We start from the raw sequence: 23,992 nt of genomic DNA on the forward strand, positions 1-23,992 counted from the left end.
TAAATTTCATAGTACCATAAAGTCGACAGTGTCTTCATTACAAAATGTAAAATCTGTAGGAGTAGAAATTTGCAAATTCAGTAAATAATCAAACAACAATTGAATGGCGTAGGATGCCATGCTTATTGATACCCTGTTTAAAACCATATAGTTTCAGTCAGACTGTAAGAGCTCTCAGTGAAAACTGTGTGCAGATTCAAAATTACTATTCACTCCAGAAGAAAAGCTCTTAATTAGAAAAGAAGACATGAAGAAATGTTGTTTTACTTCTAATCTATATCCATATTTTTATTAACAATCATAGTCATCTTTTCAACAATGGAAGATTAATAAATACTTTCTCTTGATTCATGAAGGTTGTCTTGGTACTTGTCTAGCTTGATTCCAGTTGCAAAAAGGAAAAATAATCAAAATGTCCTTCGAGGATAGACAGCGCTTAATAAAACACTGGTTGACATCCAATTAGCTTTTTCTTCAGAGAGGGAATCCACAACATTATGTACACATTTCTTCATTTATGAAAAAAACATTTGATCCTTCTCCATGGCCGAGACAGATAGAGAGCTGTACAGTGTACAGCCGGTCTTGAAAGCATCCACTGAAGACCAACAAGGACCAACTGGTCTTGTCTTAAATGTTTCACTTTGTCTTAAGGCACTTCACCCCCCCCCCCACCCCCACCCCCCACACACACATCTCCCTGGAAATCCATCCCAAATATTCCAAGGCTGTTTCAGACTTGCAGGTTGGCAAAACCCTGTGTCTCTCTGTCCAACTCTCCCCACAAATGGCCACCGAGTCCTTCTCCCTCCCCTCTGCAGGATGTCCGGAGAGAGAGAGATAGAGAGAGGCTGGTGCGATGGGTCTTGTCCCTCAGCTCCAGAGACTCAGGCCAAGGCCGCAGAGCACCAGGTCTCCCCTCGCACGGAGCTAGCCACGTCTGCGGGCTGGGTCAGGCCTACGCTGGTGTACAGGCTGTCCTGGCCTGGGTACCTCACTGCTGATCCCCCAGAGACTGAGCCCTCTCCTGAGCCTGACAGGACGGAGGAGTTGACCTGCAACATGGAAGAGTCATTACAGGATTAATGTACATCACTGATAATACATCTGCTAAGACAGGCATGACATATTATATACGTTTATCACTGTCATGTTTACATATCAATAATTTTGGTTATTATTCAGTTTTTATCAATCAAGTAAATTCAAACCATATAGTATTGAAAGGATGCAGAGTGGCTTACTGAACTTCAACAGAAAGGGAGTTTTGTTTTTTTACAAAACTGTATCTAATGTCAGTCGAATTCCCATATTATGTGAAATTTTCCATAAGAATTATGTACAATCGTAATAATTCCTTGTCATACATGATAGGCCTACAATGATAAAAGGACATTTGACAACTTTGTCTCATTGAATTATACATTACATTTTTAATTGTGTGTGCTGTATCTGACTTTCTGGAAATTCACAAATGATTCAAATAAAAGTAGGCTAATTAAATTGAGTTCATCCTCTTACCCCTGTTACAGACACCTGCGTGGATGGAGAGCTGTTCTTCGAGCAATCTTCGGAATTAGAAGAAGACGTAGACGTCGGAGTCATGGGAATTGAATTATTATTTCCTGTTTTGAAATAAAAAATACAATGATAAGAACCAACAAATACCGTGCAATAAAACTCGGCAATTACAATCCAGCATATTCCTCGAGATTTGAAACTGTAATCATTTACCAGAAGATCCTTTGGATTTGTTCAATGTTTTTGGTTTTCTTTTCCTTGTCTGAATTCCCTCTTTTTTCATGGCGAGAGGCCGAGGAACCTGCAAAATGTATCGAACAAATGATTAGATTATTTTTCATTTTATGAAATTAAATGAATACCAAGCTATCCAAAGACTAGATTTAGCCTATCAAAACGTTCAATCGGATATTCCCCCGCAAATTTGCTACTAAAAATCTATTCAAAGGTTCTAAAAATAAAATATAAAAATGTTTATCAAGGAAGCATAATCAAGAAGACATCAAAACGTGTAGTGACTTACGCCATGTAGTTTTGTGTAGAGTCCACATGCATTACACACCGGCTCCCCCTCCGCATTTCTGCGCCACAAGGTGGTTGTACTGGTCTGGCAATTAGCACAGGAGAGGCCGATACGTCTGGATGATGACTGGGAAAGGCAATACATAAGCAATGATAAATTCCACGGTAACATAATGGGGCGATGATTAATCAGTGGCATGTGCTTAGGCCCTACTAGAGAGATGCCGCAGGTCTACGTGACTAATGAATTTTTTGGCTGTTACCCAAGCACATAGCCTAATAAATCATTTGGCCCGAAGTGCGTGCTTATACACTATGGTTATAGCTTGATTATCTACATTCATTTTCAAACAATAATCGTATGGTCGTATTATGTATAGCCTTCCATTTAAAAAGTGATTTTAAGGTCGCAGAACAGTAGGCCTATGTTATTATTGAGTTTTGGTTGAAAGAGCTCAAAATGAAAGACGCCCGTATGTCTGAAAATCGCCTCTCTTCAATGTTGCTCTATGGACATTTGTTGACCCCATAGTGATATAATAAAGAGGCTGACCGCGATATATTATGTGTGGCAGCCTAAGAAACCTTGCTAAGGAGCATTAAAATTGGCCCAGTTCTGAGAATGATAACGATTATTTAGGGTGTTGAGATCATTGGCGATAACCTTAAGCCATTGTTTTAAATTAATAGACAGGAAATTGAGTGTCAAAGTAGTCTCTTGAGCGTATATGCTTACCATCCGTTTCTGTGGCTTAATTAATGGCCGGCTGAGTCCATTCATTTTGCTGTACAGGCCACATGCGTTGCAGAGAAAGTGGCCCGTGCCATCGCGCCTCCAAAGCGGCGTGGAGATGGATCCACAGTTGACACATTCTCTGCTTTCTCCCATGTCATCGAGAATATCTGCATGGAGAAATGGGTACATTAAATAACTAACTTCGTGACGTATGACATGTCACATAGGCCTGCCTCTGTCATTCATGTAATTATATAATTCTACATTAAATGGAATAAAAGCCTAATAAATACATATCCGAAATTGTTATTATTATGTTGTTTCTACAATGTTCTCTTTGTGTTATTTTATTGCTTGCAATTACACAGTAGCCTACTGTACTCAAATAAAGAAATACATTAGACAGCAGCAGTGTTTTGCCAGTTGCTTACCTCCGTTAGGCCCTCGAATAGTCAGAGGTGCACCCCTGCTTTGCAAAGTGTGCAGCATGGTGTTATCAAAGTGGCCTCCGGGCCATGGCGTAGACAACTGGGAAATCTGCGGTCCGACATAAGAGTATGGGTTGGTGTAGGATCCACTGAGAGGTCGCGGGAGGCCGTACTGATCTCTGCTGGCCACGTTCAGCGGGTTGCTGTAGCCGTTGTCCCTGGGTGCCCCGTTATTCATAGGCGGGCTTGGAGGATAGTGGAAACGGTTTGAGGTGTGGGGGCTCCCGGTGCTGTAGGAGGGGCTCTCCGGAGTAGACTGTGACCATACCGAGTGGTTGGTAACGGCATGGCTAGGCTGAGACGACCCGCTAGGCTGCAGATAAGGGAGGCTAGGGATCATGGGGCCCACCCGGGAGCTGGGTACATACACTGGAGAGTTGGGGTTGGAGTGCATATAACTACCAGAGGGGGAATCATATCCAGTCTGGCTCTGGGCGGCCGCGATGGCGAGTGTTTGATACATGTCGCTGGGGTCGACGAGTAAACCCCCCTTGTTCGCTCCACTGGAGATGATGAGCTTATTACCCTGGTCTAAATCCGTGAACAGGGTTATGTCCTCCGAAGTGGGCAGGGTGTTGTTATGGTGTCCGAAGTGAACGTAGGAGTGTAAAGATCTGCCCTCGACGCGTCGGTGTCCCAATGCGTCAAGCTCCGTTGGTGGTGGTGACCTCAGCTCATCCGAGGCGTGACTGTCCCGCCTGTCGCCGTGTAAGTAGCTTTGTTCAGCCGGTGACCCTGGGCTGCTGGACACTTCTCGCTTGACCATGGACCAGCTGTGTTCGCCCAGGTCCATCCAGGATCACTTTCCATACACCAAGGGGCTGAAAATTATGAATGCGTAGTCTACGCTGCGAATAACAAAGAAAACGTCATTTAGTAAAGGTCAACTGCCCTGTGATTAACTCGCAGAAATGTATTATTCGATCGTACAAGATAGCCTTTTCATAGGCTATTCTATAATAAATACCACTGTCATCTGGATATAATTTGACAAAAGTGTCCCAATTCAACAATTTGATCAAATATTTAAGAGGCAATTCAAATCCAATCACGATTTTCATGGCTTACCCCCGTGTGAAACAATTTTAAATTGAAACACATATTTGTCGTTGATTATTTTTTTATTTTTCTCTTATTTTTTATAAAGACAACGATTTAAAGGTTTAGGCTGAGTATAGACTATCGGTGTCTGTATAAAGTAATACGAAGAGTGCTGTTGACTTCAGACTGAAAATAAACCACAACCTTTCTGAATTAATCCACATGAAATGTTATCAAAGCGCGTTCTTAACTAGGGGAGCGGAATTCATCCGTGTCACAGCCCTGTCCTCCCTCTTGCGATAGCCTCATCATAATTACAAAAAAACCACACACCGTTACAGATAGGAAACAAAACGCAATATGTCTTCGAAGCAAAGAGATAACTGCTTGATAAGACTCATAACAGATAAGAGCAGAGTAAGAGTGACAAAACAATATTCGAAGTGATTTAGATTCCCCGGCACCAAGGACCACCGAACCCAGATGCTTCCCCTGATGTTTTCCGAAAAAGACAGAAATGTTCACATTGGAAAAAATTCACAACGTACCAACTAGTTCTGTGCCATCGGTTGCTCCTAAGAAGTTTCCAATAGTGCGTCGTTGCTGGTCTCTGAAAAGATAGGAATGAAAGCGTTACTGCGCTCGTGAGGTATAAGAGAGGAGGCGCTTCTTGTGGCTGCAGTTACAAACTGTATGGGCGTTCTCTGATTGGATTACTGGGGAAGAGTGCTAGATGCTAGACTTCAATCAGGCTTGATCATGTCTAAAATCACTGTAAACAGTAAATGCAATTACGTTTCAAAGTAAAAGCTCATCGCTCACAGAAGTAGCCTATAGTCATAATTACAGAAGCAATGTTATGCTTACACGTGGTTTCATTTACAATTCATTGTGAATTTAAGATACTGACAACTGAATTGCTCGGGGACATTGCATATGCACACAAAGTTTGAGGGATATAGGCCTAGGCCAAGAACAACCAAAAAAAGAAGCATATATTCCTGTATTCCCAATACTGACAGAAAGAGGCAGCAAGTCGAAGGATACGAATAGGTAAAGGGAAATCTTAAAATAGAATGGGATTCTCGTTGAAATCCTTTTAAATTCGCCTTTTTTCAAAATACCGTGTTTGAATGATAGGCCTTCCAGTCTTATTTTTTTTTATCCTGAAAATTTGCATCATTAACATTTAAAACGAATACAACAAAATACATAATGACAAGTTGCCTATACTATAGCCTACTAATCAAATGATCATCCAAAGTTCAGACCGGAGGCTATATTTTTTCGGTCATGTTTTGTGTAACCCATTTTGGGGTATGTGCGTAAAGCAGGCCGTCAACTAATTAGTTTATTTAAGTCAGACGCCCTTGTTTGGGATTAATGGTTTCAGCACCATCGAAGCACAAACTCTCAGCACGCATCTGCTGCTCTGAAAGGATTTTCTTTGAACTGCAATGATTCATTCAGATGCAATATACATTGGTCAGTGAAGTGATCAAAAGTAAAGAGGTGTCAATTGAGTCATTCATCAGTCTTCGGTCGTCTGTGCAGGAGTTAACTAATAGTCACTCGTTCATCAGACGGAGAAGCGGACTGTTGGTAATCTATTCGCGTCTATTTACATTTGGTCTGGAGCGCACATTGGATATGCGTTTCAAAAACACTGGGCTTCATTTTGTAGCATAAAAATAAATATGCCTCCAGTGCATGTCAGAGACAGGAGTCAACCAATTATCTATTAATGGGCAGACTCTTCTTGTTAAAGTAGGTTCAAACAAAGGACATCATTTTTCTACTTTTGATTTTACTATGAACAGTGTCCCAAATTCCTTAGTCAATGTGCACAGTTTATCTGGTAGTGGTCATCGTTATTTACCCATCACTAATCACTGCATTCCTCTCACCTGTGGATTCTTGCGAAAGAATGTCCTTTGCTTTACGCTTAGACACATATTTTTATATAATCCATAGTTCTAGGTTTAGTTTTTTGTGCACGCCTCCTCGTGCGTAAAGGTTGCGTTTATTTTCGTTGTTCTGATGCAATATTGGCTGCATTACACAAAACAGAAAGTCAAGAAAATGTGGACTTCATTTTGAGTAAGGGTAAACATGCGCTACTGTCTGCGTTGGATATCAGGGAGGCTGGCGGTTGTCAGGGAGGTGCGAGAATACAAAATCCTGGTTTTACTGTCTCTCATTCCCCGACTTGACGAATTAGGTGTTTTCACCCGACTGCCATGAAGTGTGTCTCTCTGACAGTAACTTGTGACGAATCACTTTGTGGAAAGTGGCAAGACGCCGTGCAGTCTCAGCCTCCCTATCTTCACATTACACAGGGCCAGCCAGCAATAGCAGAATCAACAAAAATGTAATATATATTTAGCCTATGTGCTTTAATCCTAAAACGACGTAAAGCCTACCACTTTACCACCTTCACCCCTGTAGTAAAACTGTGTATGGAGCAATATTTATGAAGCATAAGGCTCTGAGTGCACATTTCTGCATGAACTAAGTCTTACGGTCCAATTTATTTATTTTTGGGCAGAACGATAGCCTATAACAACAACGACAGTAGCCTTTTTATTATTATTTGAATTATTCAAATCGTTTTTGTTAAATCAATATTATTACTCTTTGTATTATCATTATTAAGATACCATTAATTGCTAATAAAAACCTGTGTTATGTATTGCATCGCAATATTGACAGTGTAGCCTATGGGATTTATTTTGAGATAACTTATTGATTTTAAGATGACCATCTCCCTCAGTCATCCGAATCGTTTGTTTCTTTCATTGCATAATAGCCAAACCTCTTCAGGTGACATTGCCTTATGTACCGACTTGATAATGATTATCACCAACACTCACACTTTGTTGTAGCTTTCTGTAACCTCCTGAGAGCCTGTTTGAGATTATTAAGCAGGACCAGAGCTGATACGTTAGAAGTAACCAGTTATTCAGATAGCCTAGGCCTATCCTAGTAGCCTGCCCGGTGTTCATAGAAAATGCCAAAAGCTATGAGATCATTATAGTTTCGTTTTAGATGCGAAGCATATTACGCATTCTGAAATTTATTTGGCTCTTTTCTCTGGCAAATTTCAACATTGAGTCCAACTGGCAAATATAGCAAGCCTTAGCGTGCCAATGCCTTATTGGGAAAAGTAAACGGCAATGCTTAATCTAGGCCCCCAATGAAAGCAAGTGACATTTAATGAAGATTATATTGTCTATAATGAATATTAAACATTTTAAAAGGCCCAATCACCAAAAAGTCTGTAGCCTATAGTTTGTCAATGTTGATGTCAACAAAACTGCGAATTAGGCTAATATTAGGATTCAACGACAAAATACTAGTTTTTGATTAATGGGTGAAGAAACCACAACGTTGTAAAACACGTGTAGTTTATGTTGCATCACAAATATTTATTTTATATCTTGGTTTAAAACCAAATTATTAATTCTTTGCACATTTAACTAAAAGTGTGCAAATTTGGGCTATAATTAGCCAGCACTTTCACAGTAGATTAATGGTCTACGCTTATTGTTACTATTGATAGTATCATTTATATAATGAAACAATAATAACAATAATAAGAAAAACAATAATCGTTATTATTTCATTATTACTATCCTTTTATTGTAAGAATCAACGTTTTAGTCGTTTCTTTTATTATTTGGCTATAATCAGGCTATCAGGCAATAGGCCCTACGTAAAATAAGGCATAAGATATTATCAGAAAGCCTAAATGTATTCTCAATATTTTACCCCTTCTCATAGGTTAATTAGGGCCTCTGCTGTTTTCATTTAGAATATTCCACAAAAGACCGTTAAGGACGGGGTGTGTTGTTATCTGAAAACAATGCACAACTCCTGTGTTAAATAGCCGAAATTGAAATAGGCTAGGATTGTTAGAAATGGTTCACTGACAGGTATTCTCGTCCTGTTTAATGGAAATTTGCACATATGTATTTAATTCATATTTTTAAATAGTGCGTTTGGTAAATAGCCTACAAGATTGGAATGAATTAGGTTAACATTTTCGAAGTTTTACCACCAGAAAACATACATGTTTTGATTAGGCCTAAATTGTAGAAAATTCTCGTGACATTAACTCATGGTTTGTTCACACCCTTATAAACGGATATCGACAGCATGTGTCATTCTGTAAATATGTAAACACTAACTAAATACAATGCTTTATTTTTTTTGGTCCTCTGATGAAATCTGTGAATCTCTTTCGAAATGAAATGGCCCTGACCACAATGTCATCATGGTAGGTTAGCAGCCTATCGTTCTTTTCAGAATTATTCTTGAAGCACACTGTCCTACCCCCGGGTTCAGTCTATGATGATATTAATTGAAAACAAAAAATAGGAAAAGCGTTGCAATTGCGCTTCTTGTTTTCCGAACATAACTACCATTAAAAAGTGAAAATCGTCTTGTCATTATGTTTGGCCTCTGATTTTGTGTCATTCCGGCATTTGACCAAATCTCTCCCATGGTTTTGTTGATCTAATAACTTAAGTGTTATGGAGATTTCTGATAAGTTTTATGTTTAAGTTATGTATTTTGCCTTCCAACGGCGACACCATGTAGGGACGACAGTACAAGCTTTTGTGGTACGGTGGTGGAGCGTCACACTCACGGGTGGCTGTTTGAAATGGTAGATGATTAAACGGGGCGGGCAGGTGTAAAAGCAACCTTTGTCATTTGGACAGCATGAACCGTCCTTGCTTCCAGGGCTCGCCCACAACGGAACCCCTTCACCTGCCCAATTATGACTGTGTGGAAGTGTGGGAGAGGCTGAGAAAAAGGCTGGAGAGCTGAGTCCTGCCTGGTTGGCTAACAACCTCGACTGAAACGACTGCCCAACCACACCCTGTCTGGGTCATGTGTTGAACCACTGTTAGTGACAAACGCATTCCTCTTAATATGAATGCTGCAAAAAATAGAATGGGAGTGTAAGCTTAGTTGCCTGTTTATGGTTGTGAGGGATTGGTGTCACTTAGCAAACTCATAAAAAGCATGCACATAAAACATAACGTGGTCCAGTACTGGGAAACATGTCCAACCCTTCGATTGAGCAAGAGAAGTCTCTGTCCTCATCACTGTGATGTCATATGATGATGACATAGAAACATTTGACCTCGGCCCCATAGACTGACACCCCCAGTTGAGCGTATTCGGGCTGTCAGAGGACTCTGAAAGGTTCAGGTCCAGACCATGTCTCTTCATATCTCCACGGCCCAGCCCAAGATCCGGTTGAGCCTCCACGATCGACGGCTCACCCCTATGGTCACCCAGCCCCTCTACGGCCCACGTCAGAGACCCCCACCTCTCCCAAAGAGATGGGCCCTGCTTCGAGATAAGCGCCCCCATCCATCACTCATGTGACTCAAGCGTTTAAAAAGCCATTAGACAACTCCGCAAGATGAGGTCGAGGCATATAATTCAACGCTCTGACCAGTGAGCACGGTATGAAACCGTTGGACTGTGGAAAACCTGGGCTCGTCTGCCGTGCAGCACTAGCTGTAGCTTTCAGAGAGGGTGTTTTTGTTTCCATGCTACAACTGCATCGGCCCCCATCCTGTTGAACTGTGTTTTGTCTTAGGAGAAGGTCAGATTGCCAGTACACTTTGTGACTTTCCCTGAATCAGCTGTTTGGAGCGCCAGTGAGAGGCAGCAGCCTTGGCAGTGGTGACGTCATAGATAGGACAGCAGAGACAGTAGTAGTGTGGGTGTGGGTGTGGGGCACAGGCCTGGAAGGAGGGAGGAGAGGCCTAGCAGACCGACAGAGAAGCAGCTGCGAGCCCTTGTTGTACCCGGGCCAACTGAAGCCCAAGGTCTGGAGGTTGGAGTCAGACTGTTTTGGTGAATCTCAGTCCCTAAGAGTAAATTGCAGAAGTCTGTTAAACATAGTTGTTCATTAAAGCGGAACATAAATCCTGCCACATGCTGGCACTTGAAACAATGTGTTATTATGCAGAATATTTCAAAACCTTCCAAAAACTCGCAAGGAAAACCAAGCACTCTGTATTTTCTTGAAATGCAGTTCTTTTTTTCGAGTAGACGACGTTTCTGTGGCTTTTGAATCTGTTGAACAAACAAGCGCCCTCAGACTCTGATAACATCTCAGCGCTGGAAGAGTCTTGAGCTCCACCATCTACAGGACCTGACCCACGCCATGTGGCAAGGCCTCCACTTGTCCTTCCATGACCATATGACCTTGCCTCGTCTGCACCAGGCACACACACACACACACATGCACGCATACACACACACACACACACACACACACACACACACACACACACACACACACACACACACACACACACACACACACACACACACACACACACACACACACACACAGGCACACACAGACATGCACACACCCCTTTCTACACACTTAAAACACTCAGTCAGACTCTGGGTTTTCTGTTGCCCTCCACTTTACTTTCACAGTTGCCAGACAATGAAAACATTGAGAGCAGTTTCTATGGCGTGACCGAGGCTTTTGTTTGACTAAAAAACATATGCATTCTACATGCTCCAATTATGGTTTTATCAGATCCCCGTCAAACAGACCAATCATGCGCCCGCCTTTGTGCTGTGTACGGTACCATGCAGCGCCATAGCCGACCTCTCACTGTGTTTGTCCCGACTGTTTACTCATGGTGGGAGTATTATATTAGAGCCTGGTCCCTTCTGCAAAAAAGACATGACTACGTTGAAAAACAATGTGTCACTCCCTTCCTCTTCACTGTAAATGATTGGTTTAAAATGGAGTCCTTCCCTTTCATAATGTCATATTGAAATGAAATCTGTGGAGAGCGGCCCTTACTCCGGTGGTTTCCATGGAACGTGTCGGGCTTGTCTTTGTAGGGGGCACTGCCAGGCCTCAGCCTGGGAGCTGGGAAACTGGGAGGCCATATCTGGAGGATCAGTGGCACGTACTGTAACTTCACTTTGTGACTTGGTCTGTGCACCTCAACAAAGAAAAAAGGAAGTAAAAAAATGAGAGATGTTAGTCTCCACTGGCCCATGATTTGAGTTTCTCCCTTCCGCCCAGTGTCTTTGTAGCATATCGCCAGAATTTATTTAAAAAAGATATACTGTATATATGCAGTATATACATATGCATATATATTTTGATTGGGGCCCCTTTAAAACTGGAAATGTGTAAAGGATTGCTAGGATCCAAATTTCCTGTCAAGGTTTTATTTATTAAAAGTTGACATGAATCAACAGTTTTAGCTGTTTGTTTTAAATAAGAAGGCTTTCATCAAGAGTAGGCAATGGGGAATTTTGAAACATAAGATAAAACGTTAAAAAAAGATAAAGAGTTAAATCCAGTTACGCACGATAGAAAATGCTCATTTGATTGGTTCATCAGAAATCAATTAACCTGTAAAAGGTTTCTCTTCTCTGATTTAGCCTTTTACCTTTAGTACCCCCCTACCCCCCCACACCCACAACCACACACACACACACACACATCCAGGGGTCATTGTGTGAGCTTTGTTTTGATAGAGCCAGGCCTGCAGTCTGAAGGTGCTGGCTCAACTGAGGCCATTGTTTACAGAGCAGAAGAACACAGGCTACCTCAGCTCTGAGATGTCGAGGCGCTGGGGATGAGTAGGGCTGTCTAGGCCCCCACCAGGCTCCACAGCCCAGCATGGGACCACATCAGCATGCTGTGATAATGCTGACGACCTGGAGAAGGAGCGCTGCAGTCGTCTCTGGGATCTCTGAAGAGGTACACTGTGACACACATCATGTGACCTGAGCTGTCCACAAATGAGATAATAGTAGGATAAGGGTACAAGCTTTGTCTCCATTCTTATCCAGCGCGAGATGCTTTGACCAACACCACAGTGAACTGTATGTTCAAAATAATGACCTTAAATGAGATAATACACTGCTACTGTCAGAAGTGGCTATCAGCGCAGCCAGCAGAGAAAAACAGGTAGAGATGTTTCTCTCAACTGTCGACCCCTGTGAGGACACCAAACGCTGCCATGAATAATTGACCGCCTTCCAATTGTGGAGAAACCTCACCCAATTGTTCCAAGATGTTGACTAGGAAAACAAGGAGGAACATTCTCTCATGTCACCCACTTCAAAGCTACATCACCCAGGAACAATTGGTGAAGATGTCATGACGGTAGTTCTGTGTACATGGTAGTGTTTGCCTCCACCTCTCTGGAGTGTACCAACACTGGTATTCAAGATAGGCAAGATTCACCTTCACCAAGCACCTAGGAAGACCAATTTAGTAGCCCCCCCAAATTATTTTAAGGAGACAAGCCAATATAGGGGTAATAACTCCTTCATCCTCATAGTAGCAAAATGATTGACAAAGGCTTAATTGATGCTTTCAGCCATGAAACTAAAAACATTTGTTTCCCAATTTGTTACGCAATGTAGTCTTATCAGATTAAACAATAAATGTATTCCATTTTCTAATATTATCTGATTGAGCTGGAAACACCCCCTAATATTCAGTGACATTTTGAATTTGGCAAGGTCTTGCTGTACCCACAAAAACCAAAGTACTGATCACACAAACAATTCCTTGTCCTAAGCACACTGTTAGCTCCATCCTTGTGTCATATATGAACGCTTCCTCGGGGAACATTAGACTTTTGCCCTCAAGGAAAGTACTAGAAGCACTAAATGTCAGTCAGGACTTCCTACACTTTGTACAAGTCAGCTCCATGCCACAGCTTTTTATGGTCGACAGGATAAAGGTCGCACTGAAGGTCGTGTAGAGTATCCAGAGAGGGGCTACAGGGATGGAGTGATGGGAAGGGAGGCCACGGATGACAGAATGAAGCCACAGGGACGAGCAGGGGGTGCGGCAGTTATGACAGGTGGCTCCTGAACACTTGTGGCACCTTGGCTGACAATCCACACGGAGATGACACAAACAGACACACACACACAGACACACACAAACACACACAGGTCAGGACACATGGATATCTCACACGCAGGTCAGCGAGAGTCTCAAGAACAAGGGCCGTCAATCAGTAACATGGTTATATGGCTGTGTTAATAGTTAACATGGCCCCTAGACATGTGCCCCTGGCCCAAACACCTGCAGCCCTTTTTACAGGTCTAATCCCCCACGGCATAAACAAATACTCTGTTCTTATTGGGTACATTCACACTGTGCTGTCTGGTTTTGGTTTTGGTATACTGAATACTGGGATGAATGTCCAGGATCTGAGAGTTAAATGCCTCTTGCCCAGCTATGCAGACAGCCAGAGGTTAGAAGTTCCAATTGCTGTGTGTGCCGGCCCTATTAGTCTTCCAGGGTCATAGGAAGAGGAGTGTGGGCTATCTACACTCCGCCCCCCCCACCACAGCACACACACGCACACACACACACACACACACACACACTTCCCCGTACGGCCTTGTGGCTCCACTGAGACAGAGCACCATCCTTGATAGACACCTTCGCTAGATCCCAGAGAAGAAGTAGAACTGCTCCCTCTCACACACACCCTCTTAGTCCTCCCAGCACACGTACACACAAGCATGCGCACACACACACCCACACACACACTCCTCCCTCCCTCCCTCCCTCCCTCCCTCCCTCCCTCCCTCCCTCCCTCCCTCCCTCCCTCCCTCCCTCCCTCCCTCCCTCCCTCCCTCCCTCCCTCCCTCCCTCCCTCCCTCCCTCCCTCCCTCCCTCCCTCCCTCCCCCCCTCCCTCCTGGCTTGATAAATCCAGCCAGTCAGAATCCAAACTCAGGTCAGGATAACCCCATGGTGCCCCACAGGCTCCATCTCCTGCAGTGACCTCCCTCACCCCCCTGCCAAGCTGCCCTCCTGCCCCATCATACACACCTCTCTCTCTCTCTCTCCACTCCCCATCCCCCTCACACACAACCTCAGTCAACAGCCACAGTCGGTATATATGGTTCAACTGGCTTATGTAAAGAGTCATTTTAACCAGTACTGTTAGCGAATATTAAAACACATCTCTTTGACCAAACATGGTTTTGCTTTGTTTGACATGTGAAAATAATGACCCACATCAACATTTGATTCTGGAAAATAGTTTTAGTCAATGTTTAATGTTTAAGTTTTTACTTACAATTATTATAATTTTTATTACAGTCCATTTGACGCCAAACAGAATTGACAGAGCTACAAAGTCCAATCGCTTGATTTGAATGTAAGTGCAACCTTAAGAGAATGCTACAACAGTGTTTCCAACCAGGCAGATGACTGTGTGTGCACAATGCAAACAGACCCTTGCACCAACAAGACGGGAACAAGTTGGAGCACTCTGCCGCATGAAATATCTGGGCTAATGTCTGTTTCTCCTGCTAAATGGTTTTTTGATAAGGGAATATCTGGAGATAAGTGTTGTCACCATCCTATCTGAGAAACCGGAAGCCAGCTCGATAAATCTCTGTTGTAATCTAAGCTGTGCCTGTGGGTCTTTTGGCTTTAAAAACACAGTCTACTGTTATAATCAAACACTCAGATAACCTTTTTATGATGCCAGAGTGGGTATCACTACTTTTCCTGCATTAGGAAACGTTTGGATTTGTTGACTCTCTCAGCTGATAGTTCTTCCCTATTGCTGTGTTGAATAGCTTAGCTTGCAGTCTACACACTATAGCACTCAAACGGTTAACACACTGTCTCCATTTCTCCGACTGGGTGAAAAGGTGACAAACAAGCCTCACCGCGATCCTTTTCAAGGTTAGAGATGTTGAATAAGGCCTTGTATCAGGCACTGAGGAAGCCTTCAAGATGGCCGCCCGTGGAAAGCACCACCCTAGTGGGAGTACCAGTGATTTATGGAGGGTCCGGAACAGGGCAGGGCCACTCCACTCCTCACCTGGAGGAACCAGGAGGCCATGGCTCACGGACCAGACAGCGGCTGTTCTCCTCCCAGCGCTTCAGAGATGGCTGAGGTGTAGGGGTGTGAGGGGGTGGAAGGACAGAGTTCTGCTCACACAGAGAGGACCTTTACATCAGCAAGGCCGTCCCTCTGAGCTGGACACAAACAGTGAAGCTCTCTCTTGTCCCCCGCTCACCGCCCGGGAGGTCAGAGTAAAGTAAACTGGGTCTGTCACACGGCGACCTCCAGCAGAGAGCCGTCTGTGAACCTAGAGAAGGGTGGGGGAGTGGGGGGGGAGGTGGGGGGGGGGGAGAAGAAGGAGGGGTAAAGGATTCTTTCCCTCCTCCCCTCCACAACTACTCTCCACCCTGACCACCCCCGACTCCCTCACTCCAACTATTCGACAGCCCTCTGCTTCTCTCTATCTCCCCACTCCTCCCTCTCCCCCCCTCCCCTCCTCCCCAGGCCCTGCTCTCTGTCCCGCCATATATCCGCGTGGCGTCTCCTCGGAGGAGACAGCCTATCAGGGCCTCACGTCATCCGTCTCCGGGGGGGGGCCTGACTGGCAGGTCGACCCCGGGAGGATAACGGTGGGCCTCTATCAGAGGGGGATGCCTTCGCTAAGTGGATGGTCCTCTCATCCTACCACCCATCCAGGTTTAGCTCTGGACTTTAGTCTCACAGAGGGCCCAGCGGCAGCGCTGAAGCTATCTGTCTGGAAGACCCTCGTTTGATTTCCTGTAAGGTCACCATTGACGGTTTATCAGACACTGACAGATACCTTGGATTAGCTCCCATCTGAAAACAGCTGGGGGTAGACCAGTGAGAAAGAGAGATACCAAACTTACACTCTGTGCTGCCCCCTTTCCCCCTCAGCACCCCCCTCACACTACACCCCAGAACATTTAGCCAGTGTCAGACGACCTCACAAGGGTGGAAAAATCTGTATGGACACATGCAGGTCTTTCATGTGTTATCTAGACCATGGTGTTGTTCCGCTGTACCCAGATGCCATATTCCCAGGCCATGGGGCAAGACCTTAGCTTCATCCAACCATGTTTACATGCGTTTTAGTCAAGTTTAACTCGGAAGGCTACTGTGGTTCTAATCAAAATGCTCTGAGCTGTCCAGTGTGAGGCCCACAAGCAACAGAGTAGGATTCTAAGCCAACAAGTTTCCTTATTAACTCAAACTATTTCATTTTCAGCGAAAAACCTCCACATTGGTTGAATGTGACCTCTTCATTGTCCAACAATGACTCTATTATGACTCAGATCTACAGAAGGTTGTTTGAAGGCTTTCTGCGTCCTCTGCCTGCCAGCTTCCCTCTTTGACCTTGCACCATCTGCATGTAGCAACGGCAGCTAACCATATTTTAAAGAGCAGGGTTTTTTTTTTTCTCCAGGTGGAGGAATCTCAGGCCCTTGTTACCACTTGCTGACTAGAACCCCGAGCTCTGGGATATTTGTGCATCATGTATTGATTTGGGGTACAACCCTTGGCTGTAAAAGAGAGATAAAGAAGTTAAACATTAACTTTCTTTTTCCAGGGGTCACTCTCTGCTGCTTCTAACATCGGCCCGATTGGAAAAAAGTCTTCTCTGCTGGACTCTGGAATATTGATTTTTTGCTTGCTGTCTCTCTCTCTCTCTCTCTCTCTCAACAAAAAACCCTTTGCAGTCAGTATTTCTCTGCTCAGATAGTGCTGTAGCATTCCAGTCTACTCCCTTCAAGGTTACTGTGTGGTGGAGGGGAGCACCTGCCAGATGCACTCTTGCTTTGCCCCCCACAGAACATGTCTTTGTAGCACATGCTTTCTCCACTGCCTCTTGCTGAATTATGGATTTAGGTTTTTGCTAAAAACACAAAAGGGCCTTTTTAGTCCTTCCCATCTTAAACTTCACTATAGAGCATATGGAAACAAACGGACAATCAAACTACCTACCAGTACATTCTAAGTTTGTTTAAAGTAAAGAAAATAACTGTGGAGAAATCTCTCTCTCATTGCCTGAAGGTTCTACATTATGTATTTGATATGTTGATTGTTGGTTTGACAGTTACGTGTGGCGGTTGGCACTTCTTGATTAAGCACGTCTAGTCTATTGTTCTACATGTGGACCTAACTTGGGCTGTGGAGATAGAGCACAGGTGTGTGGGAAGGCTACTATTCCCTGTTCTGGCGCAACAGGCTAATATTGGTCTTGTGAGAGCATGGCTGCATATTTGTGTTTTATTTATTTTATTGTATTAGGGAAAGAAATATGCAATTGTTCCCATATTTTTTGTAATGGTACTACTATGCCAGTAGTTTTTGTTAAATGTTTTGTTAGATAAAAAATATACAGTACTGTGCCAAAGTATTTTTTAATGTAATGTTTTTGAAGCAAAGCAAAAATGCTTTAAGACATAATTAAATTAAAAGACTAAACAACCTCTCAACCTTGCACTTTTATACTGGTGCAGCACTGTACTTTTGTACAGTGCTGTACATATTAACATTTACTGTAGTAATTTAGGATAATTTATAGGTGGAGGTGCCTTAAATATCAGGTAAATTCCATGCCTGTCATTTATTTAATAAAGTAATAGATATTAAAAAAGAATATTTTTTTAATAAAGAATTTAAAATAAAAAAAACATGAATCCTTTTCATAAAGGGAAGTTCCAATGTCTCTTTAAATTAAATATAATACATTTTGTTTATTGCATGAACTTTATAAGCAAATTGCAATTTCTTCAATGACCCTAAACAAAATAATTACATTGTAGCTCCAAAGTGAAAAATTGTTTTTCTAATAGAATTTACTGCAGCACTAAGAAGTCTCTTCAAACTTAACACCAAAAGCACTTGGGACTTTACTACCCAGGCAAAGGTTGCACTTCCACAGTTTTATAGAATTATTAAGTAAGCAATTATGATAACCCACTGTTTTAAAGATAATAGAATGATAAGGTTCTGCCAAAGGCACACTGTAGTTTGCCCTATCGCTGGTCCTCCAATCTGTGTCCTACTCAGAGGCCACCCCATCCTTCTTTTTCATTGAGTGTTTGTTTTTATTTCTGTTAAGCATGAAATCTACAATTTGCATTATAAAAACAGTACGGCCGCAAATTGTAATGACCTTGCTTAGCTAGTGGCATTTTATCAAAGCTCATAAACCTTGAATGACTATATATTGATAAAGACTGTTTAAAGTGTCATCTGAACGATAACATTTGCACTGTAAATGAGTCCCACAGGCTCCAGCCTTCTAGCTTTAATCATGCTCAGGTGATAAGCTTGGTGCCGAGTGGACCACAGCCCTCCTGGCATCAATAGGTCAAAGGTCACTGATATTCTGTGGGGTCAGTTCTGAATAGCGCCTGGTTACATCTGATTATGTCTGAGGATCTTCCATTTCAGCACACACAGTTATCCTGTTAATGCCCCATGACTCCCCATGGAAAACACAACGAGCAGCACACAGTTTTGTTGTCTATATCCATGATGACAATAAGGAATAAAAAGAATAACCTAAACTAGAAAAAGAGTATCCATAGATATAGTAAATTAAATGAAGTAAAAATATATATTGCAACTGTTACACATATGGGGAGAAAATAAGATGCTTGTAAAATCCCTTAATTTACTCACATTTATGATTTCCTATTCCACAAAAAATTATAACAACCAACCAATAATAAACACTGTATAATATAACAATGTTTTAACAAACAATAACATGTTATCAATTGTAAATAAACAATTCCATTCAATAACCTAGAGACCCTATAGTTGGTCTATAAGTTCTTGAGTCAAGTCATTAAGAAGTCCATGCATTAAGCTACAGTAGGGGCAGTAAAATGTGTAGGTTTTCATTTGTGCAACACATGGGTATCCCAGGCAGAATGGTCTTGTTTGTCTCCATATGTAGTTTCCACACCGGTTTAAATAGGGAGTGAGGGCTGACACTTTGCCCTGATCAATATCAATAAAGCAATCAGTGTGTCATAGGCCTTAATGTATAGAGGTGGGGTCTGAGGGAGAATATAGCATTTTATGACTTTACTGTGGAGGTGAAGCACACAAACACACCACACACACATATGCACGCATGTACATAACTCACATACACACTCGTGCAACCCAAGCACGCACTCTCACACACAGTCTCCGGTCAGGTACCTAGGTACCAGGCAAAGAAGTCCCCAGGCCAGGCAGCCACGGTGCACTTTGCCCAGGCCAGTCATAAAGAGCTGCCATAAATCGGGCTCTACCTCTGTACTAGCTGACATGTGAGAAGACCTTCAGACTGAGAGGGATCAATGCCTCCAACACAGCAGACCTGAGTGAAACAAACACACGCATAAACAGTTATGAAAATACATGACCTTTTTCTTATCTGGGGGACGTGACCCAACATCCAAAGTAGAGGTGTCAATTCTTCCAACAGGGAAGGCTGAATCGAAGGGGGAAAAAATGACTGTTTTTAATGAAGCTTTGTAGAAAATGCTGAGAAAAAAACAAGCCATGAATATTTCACCATCAGCAAAGGTTATGTAGCCAGCTGACCTGGCCAGCTGACTTTTGAGCTGTGGTTTTGCTCTTCATAGATTTATTGCAGGGCAGAATTGCAGAATTTGAGAAAAAACAATCATGTCGCCTGGTGAGACAACCTGGCCATTGGGTATACTGCCACCTTGTGATGGGTTTCCAAAGTTGCACCAACTGTTCACATCCCAGGACGGTCACTTCAAAAGTCAAAACAACAGAAGAAAAGAAATAGAAGAAACTGCAGTTTCTGAAAAGGGAAATGCTAGTAGGTAGAGATATTGAAATCAGAGCTCCTGACTGAGCCTCGTGAAAGCGTATGGCCCACTTTAGACTCCGTAGCTGCCTTTTCGAACCACAGCCGCAGGGCATGCCAGAGGAGGGCTGGGGAGCACTCCCTCCGAGTTTGCTCACTGTGTGAGCAGATGGTTATGATGGTGCTCTGATCTCCCTCACTAATCACAGAGCAGGGGGCGGTGGGAAGAGGTTCGTGTGTGTGTGTGTGTTGGGGGGGGGGGGGGGGTCAAAGTCATTACCCTCCCCGTGCTGCGGCCCCCCTGGTGAAACGTTCGTCTCCATCCAGCCTCCCAGTCAGGCCAGCGCTGCCGTGCTGCCGTCACTCACACCCAGCATATGACCTGCTGGCTTAGCTTTCCCCCGTGAGGGAGGGGGGGTGGTTAATGAACCCTGCTGCCCTCTCCTCAGACACAGGCTCCCCCAACCCTAGCCTCCCCCTAGCCCCCTGGCTTCTGCCTGAGACCCATCCTCAGCCCAAGCCTCCATGCAGCCCTCTGCCCCAACTCAGGCCTCAGCTCCCCCCCCCACCCCCCGCCCCCAGGACTCCCCGGCAGGCGGGGGGAGATAGCACTGTCTCCAGAACCCCCGTCAGCAGGGCTCCAGACAGGCAGCGTGATGGACGAGGGGGGCCTATCTGCAGATCACCCATACCTTCCACTGGATCAGGCCCAGAGTCTCTACGACTCACCAGACCAACGCTGAACAAAGAACCCGGACCGTTTGTCTTCAGCACACACGTTATTATGACAACTTTTCCCATCGTCTCGTACCTCCTCGCTCCCTGCTCCTTAGCAGCGTTTATGTCCTTGCATTTCAAAAGCATTTGAAGGAATGTTGGGGAGGAGGGGAAAATACCAAAGACATTATCAGTAGAAACACAAGTGTTTGGGAGGGCTGTCCTATACTTTATTGTCAAGTATTTGGACCAGTGCTGTGTGTCAGGATAGCGTCTAGGGAGCATAAAAGTGATCCTACCGTGCTGAAGGTGGACCTGACAGACAGGACCGGCAGCAGTGGAGCGTGTAAACATGACACTGAAGGCTTCATTCCCAGGCCCGGCATCTGACAGCTTGATAAATGCTATATTATCAGAAGCTGCAGTGTGTGAGTGAAGCCCGCAGATGCTCAGGTTATGAATGGGCCGGGCCAGCCAGCCAGAACGTCAACGGGCCCCTGGGTTATGATTGTCTGGGAGGCTGGGGAGATGGAGGAGGGGTGGGGGAGGGATGGGGTTGCTGGATGTACCCATGCTGTCACGTCGCCTGCTGTGGGCAGAGGCATCGCTCCCATATGGGCGAGGAGCGTTAGCATTAGCATGCCTCTGATTAGCATAGCTGACTCCTCACACGGAGGTGTCGAGTCATCATCGAGAGGATTGCTTTTGTAATTGCTCCACATGTCGCCCCCCCCACCCCCCCGCCCATTAGTCAGAAAGATGCTACACAGCAGGAAAAGGGCAACAAAACGCCAATTTATCATGTCTTATAGTATCAACCCCCCACTGAAACACAGGCAGTATTCAAAGTGTATGAAGGGCACCACACACTCTCTCTCCAGTTAAATAACCAGGTAAGAAAGTAAGAGGACAAGGACTCAGTCTAGATATCCCAGGTTCAGTGAACTTTATTTCAGCTATATGTTTGTTTTAAAAGCACTTATTAGCAATACAGAGTGATCAACTTTTATGATACATGTTGTACGTACTGCATACATCAAACATTCATGCCAAAAAAAGGAAAGAATACTACACAAACCTTTTCAATCTGGACAGTTTTAAGTATTGAAAATAAGGTACAAAATCGGCCTTTATAACAACTGTAACAAGACGATACTACCATAAAGCATATTAGAGCTTCTAGCTTAAAATGTTAACATGTACGGTGAGAAGAACAAAGACTGTTTTTTAAAAGTATATTTTCTACTTTCTGTCCTCAGAATTTCATGTTCTTGCTGCTGGGGGGGGGGGACTGGAGACACAGTGGTTTCTTCAGTCACAGAGGTGATGTGGCTGTTTGCCACAAGGCAAGCACTGTGTGACTGATCTCAAAGCCACCACTTCATCACCTTAAAACACTGCTAGGATGATATGTGAACACTTCTTGACAAAAAGAAGAGAAATGTCTCCCTATTCCCATTATACAACCGGCTCAGAAACGTGTTGGGCGTGCCAAGACCTAGTTCAATTTCTGATAAAAAAAAAGAGGAAAATGCTTCTAATAGTGATAGCCAGTGAGCTAACAAGAAAAAGACCAACCTCAACATTAATATCCAAACAAAATGCCCCTGGTCGGGAGGCTACAGTGAAGGAAGGCAGACATACCTATAAATCCTATTTATTTTGGGGCAGCAATAAAAAATAATTTACTCTCTACAAATGTAGTTTTTTTTGCTTTCTATTAGATTGTACAATCTAGCTCCATAAATTTAGATTTATTCAAAGAAAATACAAAGTAATACAAGGTTTAAGGTCCCAAAACACGTCTTTTAACGAGTAAATATTTTTGGAAGCAATGGCACAGAGTAATCAATGGTAATTAGCGATGCTTACTGGATGGTAGGTCTGTGAGGGACCAACAGCACCTGTGGAACAGCCTCGGGACAACAGCTGGACACCAAGCTGACACTGATACTGACATTTCTTTTCAAACTCCCACGACAATTCATTCTGTGGTCAACCTCATGCTGTTCAGGGAGTACAGTAGCTGCTTGGCTGAACCAGTCTTTGTCTTGCATCCAGTAACAGCTCCTTACAGGGCGTTGCAATACTAAAAAGTGTGCCGTTACTCGACGGTGGAGAGTCCCGTCAACTGAAGGTACAGGTGACGTTCTTCCAGGCAACGATGGGACTGCTATAACAGTAGGCTGCCTCATCAGAGAGCTGCGGTGGGGTTCAACTGTCCCAGCAGAGCGCACTCCGCATCAGCAGAGCGCACTCCCCATCAGCAGAGCGCACTCCCCGTCAGCAGAGCGCACTCCGCATCAGCAGAGCGCACTCCCCATCAGCAGAGCGCACTCCGCATCAGCAGAGCGCACTCCCCATCAGCAGAGCGCACTCCGCATCAGCAGAGCGCACTCCCCGTCAGCAGAGCGCACTCCCCATCAGCAGAGCGCACTCCGCATCAGCAGAGCGCACTCCCCGTCAGCAGAGCGCACTCCCCATCAGCAGAGCGCACTCCCCATCAGCAGAGCGCACTCCCCGTCAGCAGAGCGCACTCCCCGTCAGCAGAGCGAACTCCCCATCAGCAGAGCGCACTCCCCATCAGCAGAGCGCACTCCCCGTCAGCAGAGCGCACTCCCCATCAGCAGAGCGCACTCCCCGTCAGCAGAGCGCACTCCCCATCAGCAGAGCGCACTCCGCATCAGCAGAGCGCACTCCCCATCAGCAGAGCGCACTCCGCGTCAGCAGAGCGCACTCCGCGTCAGCAGAGCGCACTCCGCGTCAGCAGAGCGCACTCCGCATCAGCAGAGCGCACTCCCCGTCAGCAGAGCGCACTCCGCGTCAGCAGAGCGCACTCCGCGTCAGCAGAGCGCACTCCGCATCAGCAGAGCGCACTCCCCGTCAGCAGAGCGCACTCCGCGTCAGCAGAGCGCAGTCCGCGTCAGCAGAGCGCACTCCGCGTCAGCAGAGCGCACTCCGCGTCAGCAGAGCGCACTCCGCGTCAGCAGAGCGCACTCCGCATCAGCAGAGCGCACTCCGCATCAGAGTCCACAGAGAGAAAGAGCTCCCGAAAGACTACTAGGAAGTGCTGCCGAGAGGAGAGAGAGGGGGGGGGGGAGAGAGAGGGGGGGAGAAAGAGAGAGGGGGGGAGAGAGAGAGAGGGGGGGGAGAGAGAGAGAGGGGGGGAGAGAGAGAGAGAGGGGGGGAGAAAGAGAGAGGGGGGGGGGAGAGAGAGAGTGGGGGGGGGAGAGAGAGAGAGGGGGGGGAGAAAGAGAGAGGGGGGGGGGGGGAGAGAGAGAGGGGGGGGGGTGGGGGGAGGCA

General features: G+C 44.7%; 1 protein-coding gene across 1 annotated transcript; it reads right to left on the minus strand.

Annotated features, from left to right (window-relative positions):
• Nucleotides 1–706: 706 nt before the first annotated feature.
• Nucleotides 707–4,919, minus strand: gata6 (GATA binding protein 6). The gene is made up of 7 exons (XM_067253129.1): nucleotides 4,857–4,919; nucleotides 3,211–4,115; nucleotides 2,780–2,946; nucleotides 2,045–2,170; nucleotides 1,735–1,822; nucleotides 1,522–1,625; nucleotides 707–1,055 (listed from the first exon to the last, which is right to left on the minus strand). The coding sequence occupies exons 2-7, from the start codon at nucleotides 4,058–4,060 to the stop codon at nucleotides 888–890; spliced, it is 1,503 nt and encodes a 500-aa protein (XP_067109230.1). The 5' UTR covers nucleotides 4,061–4,115; nucleotides 4,857–4,919; the 3' UTR covers nucleotides 707–887.
• Between the last annotated feature and the right edge of the window lie 19,073 nt (nucleotides 4,920–23,992).

This window comes from Osmerus mordax, chromosome 16, assembly GCF_038355195.1.
Source record: "Osmerus mordax isolate fOsmMor3 chromosome 16, fOsmMor3.pri, whole genome shotgun sequence".
Taxonomy (NCBI): domain Eukaryota; kingdom Metazoa; phylum Chordata; class Actinopteri; order Osmeriformes; family Osmeridae; genus Osmerus; species Osmerus mordax.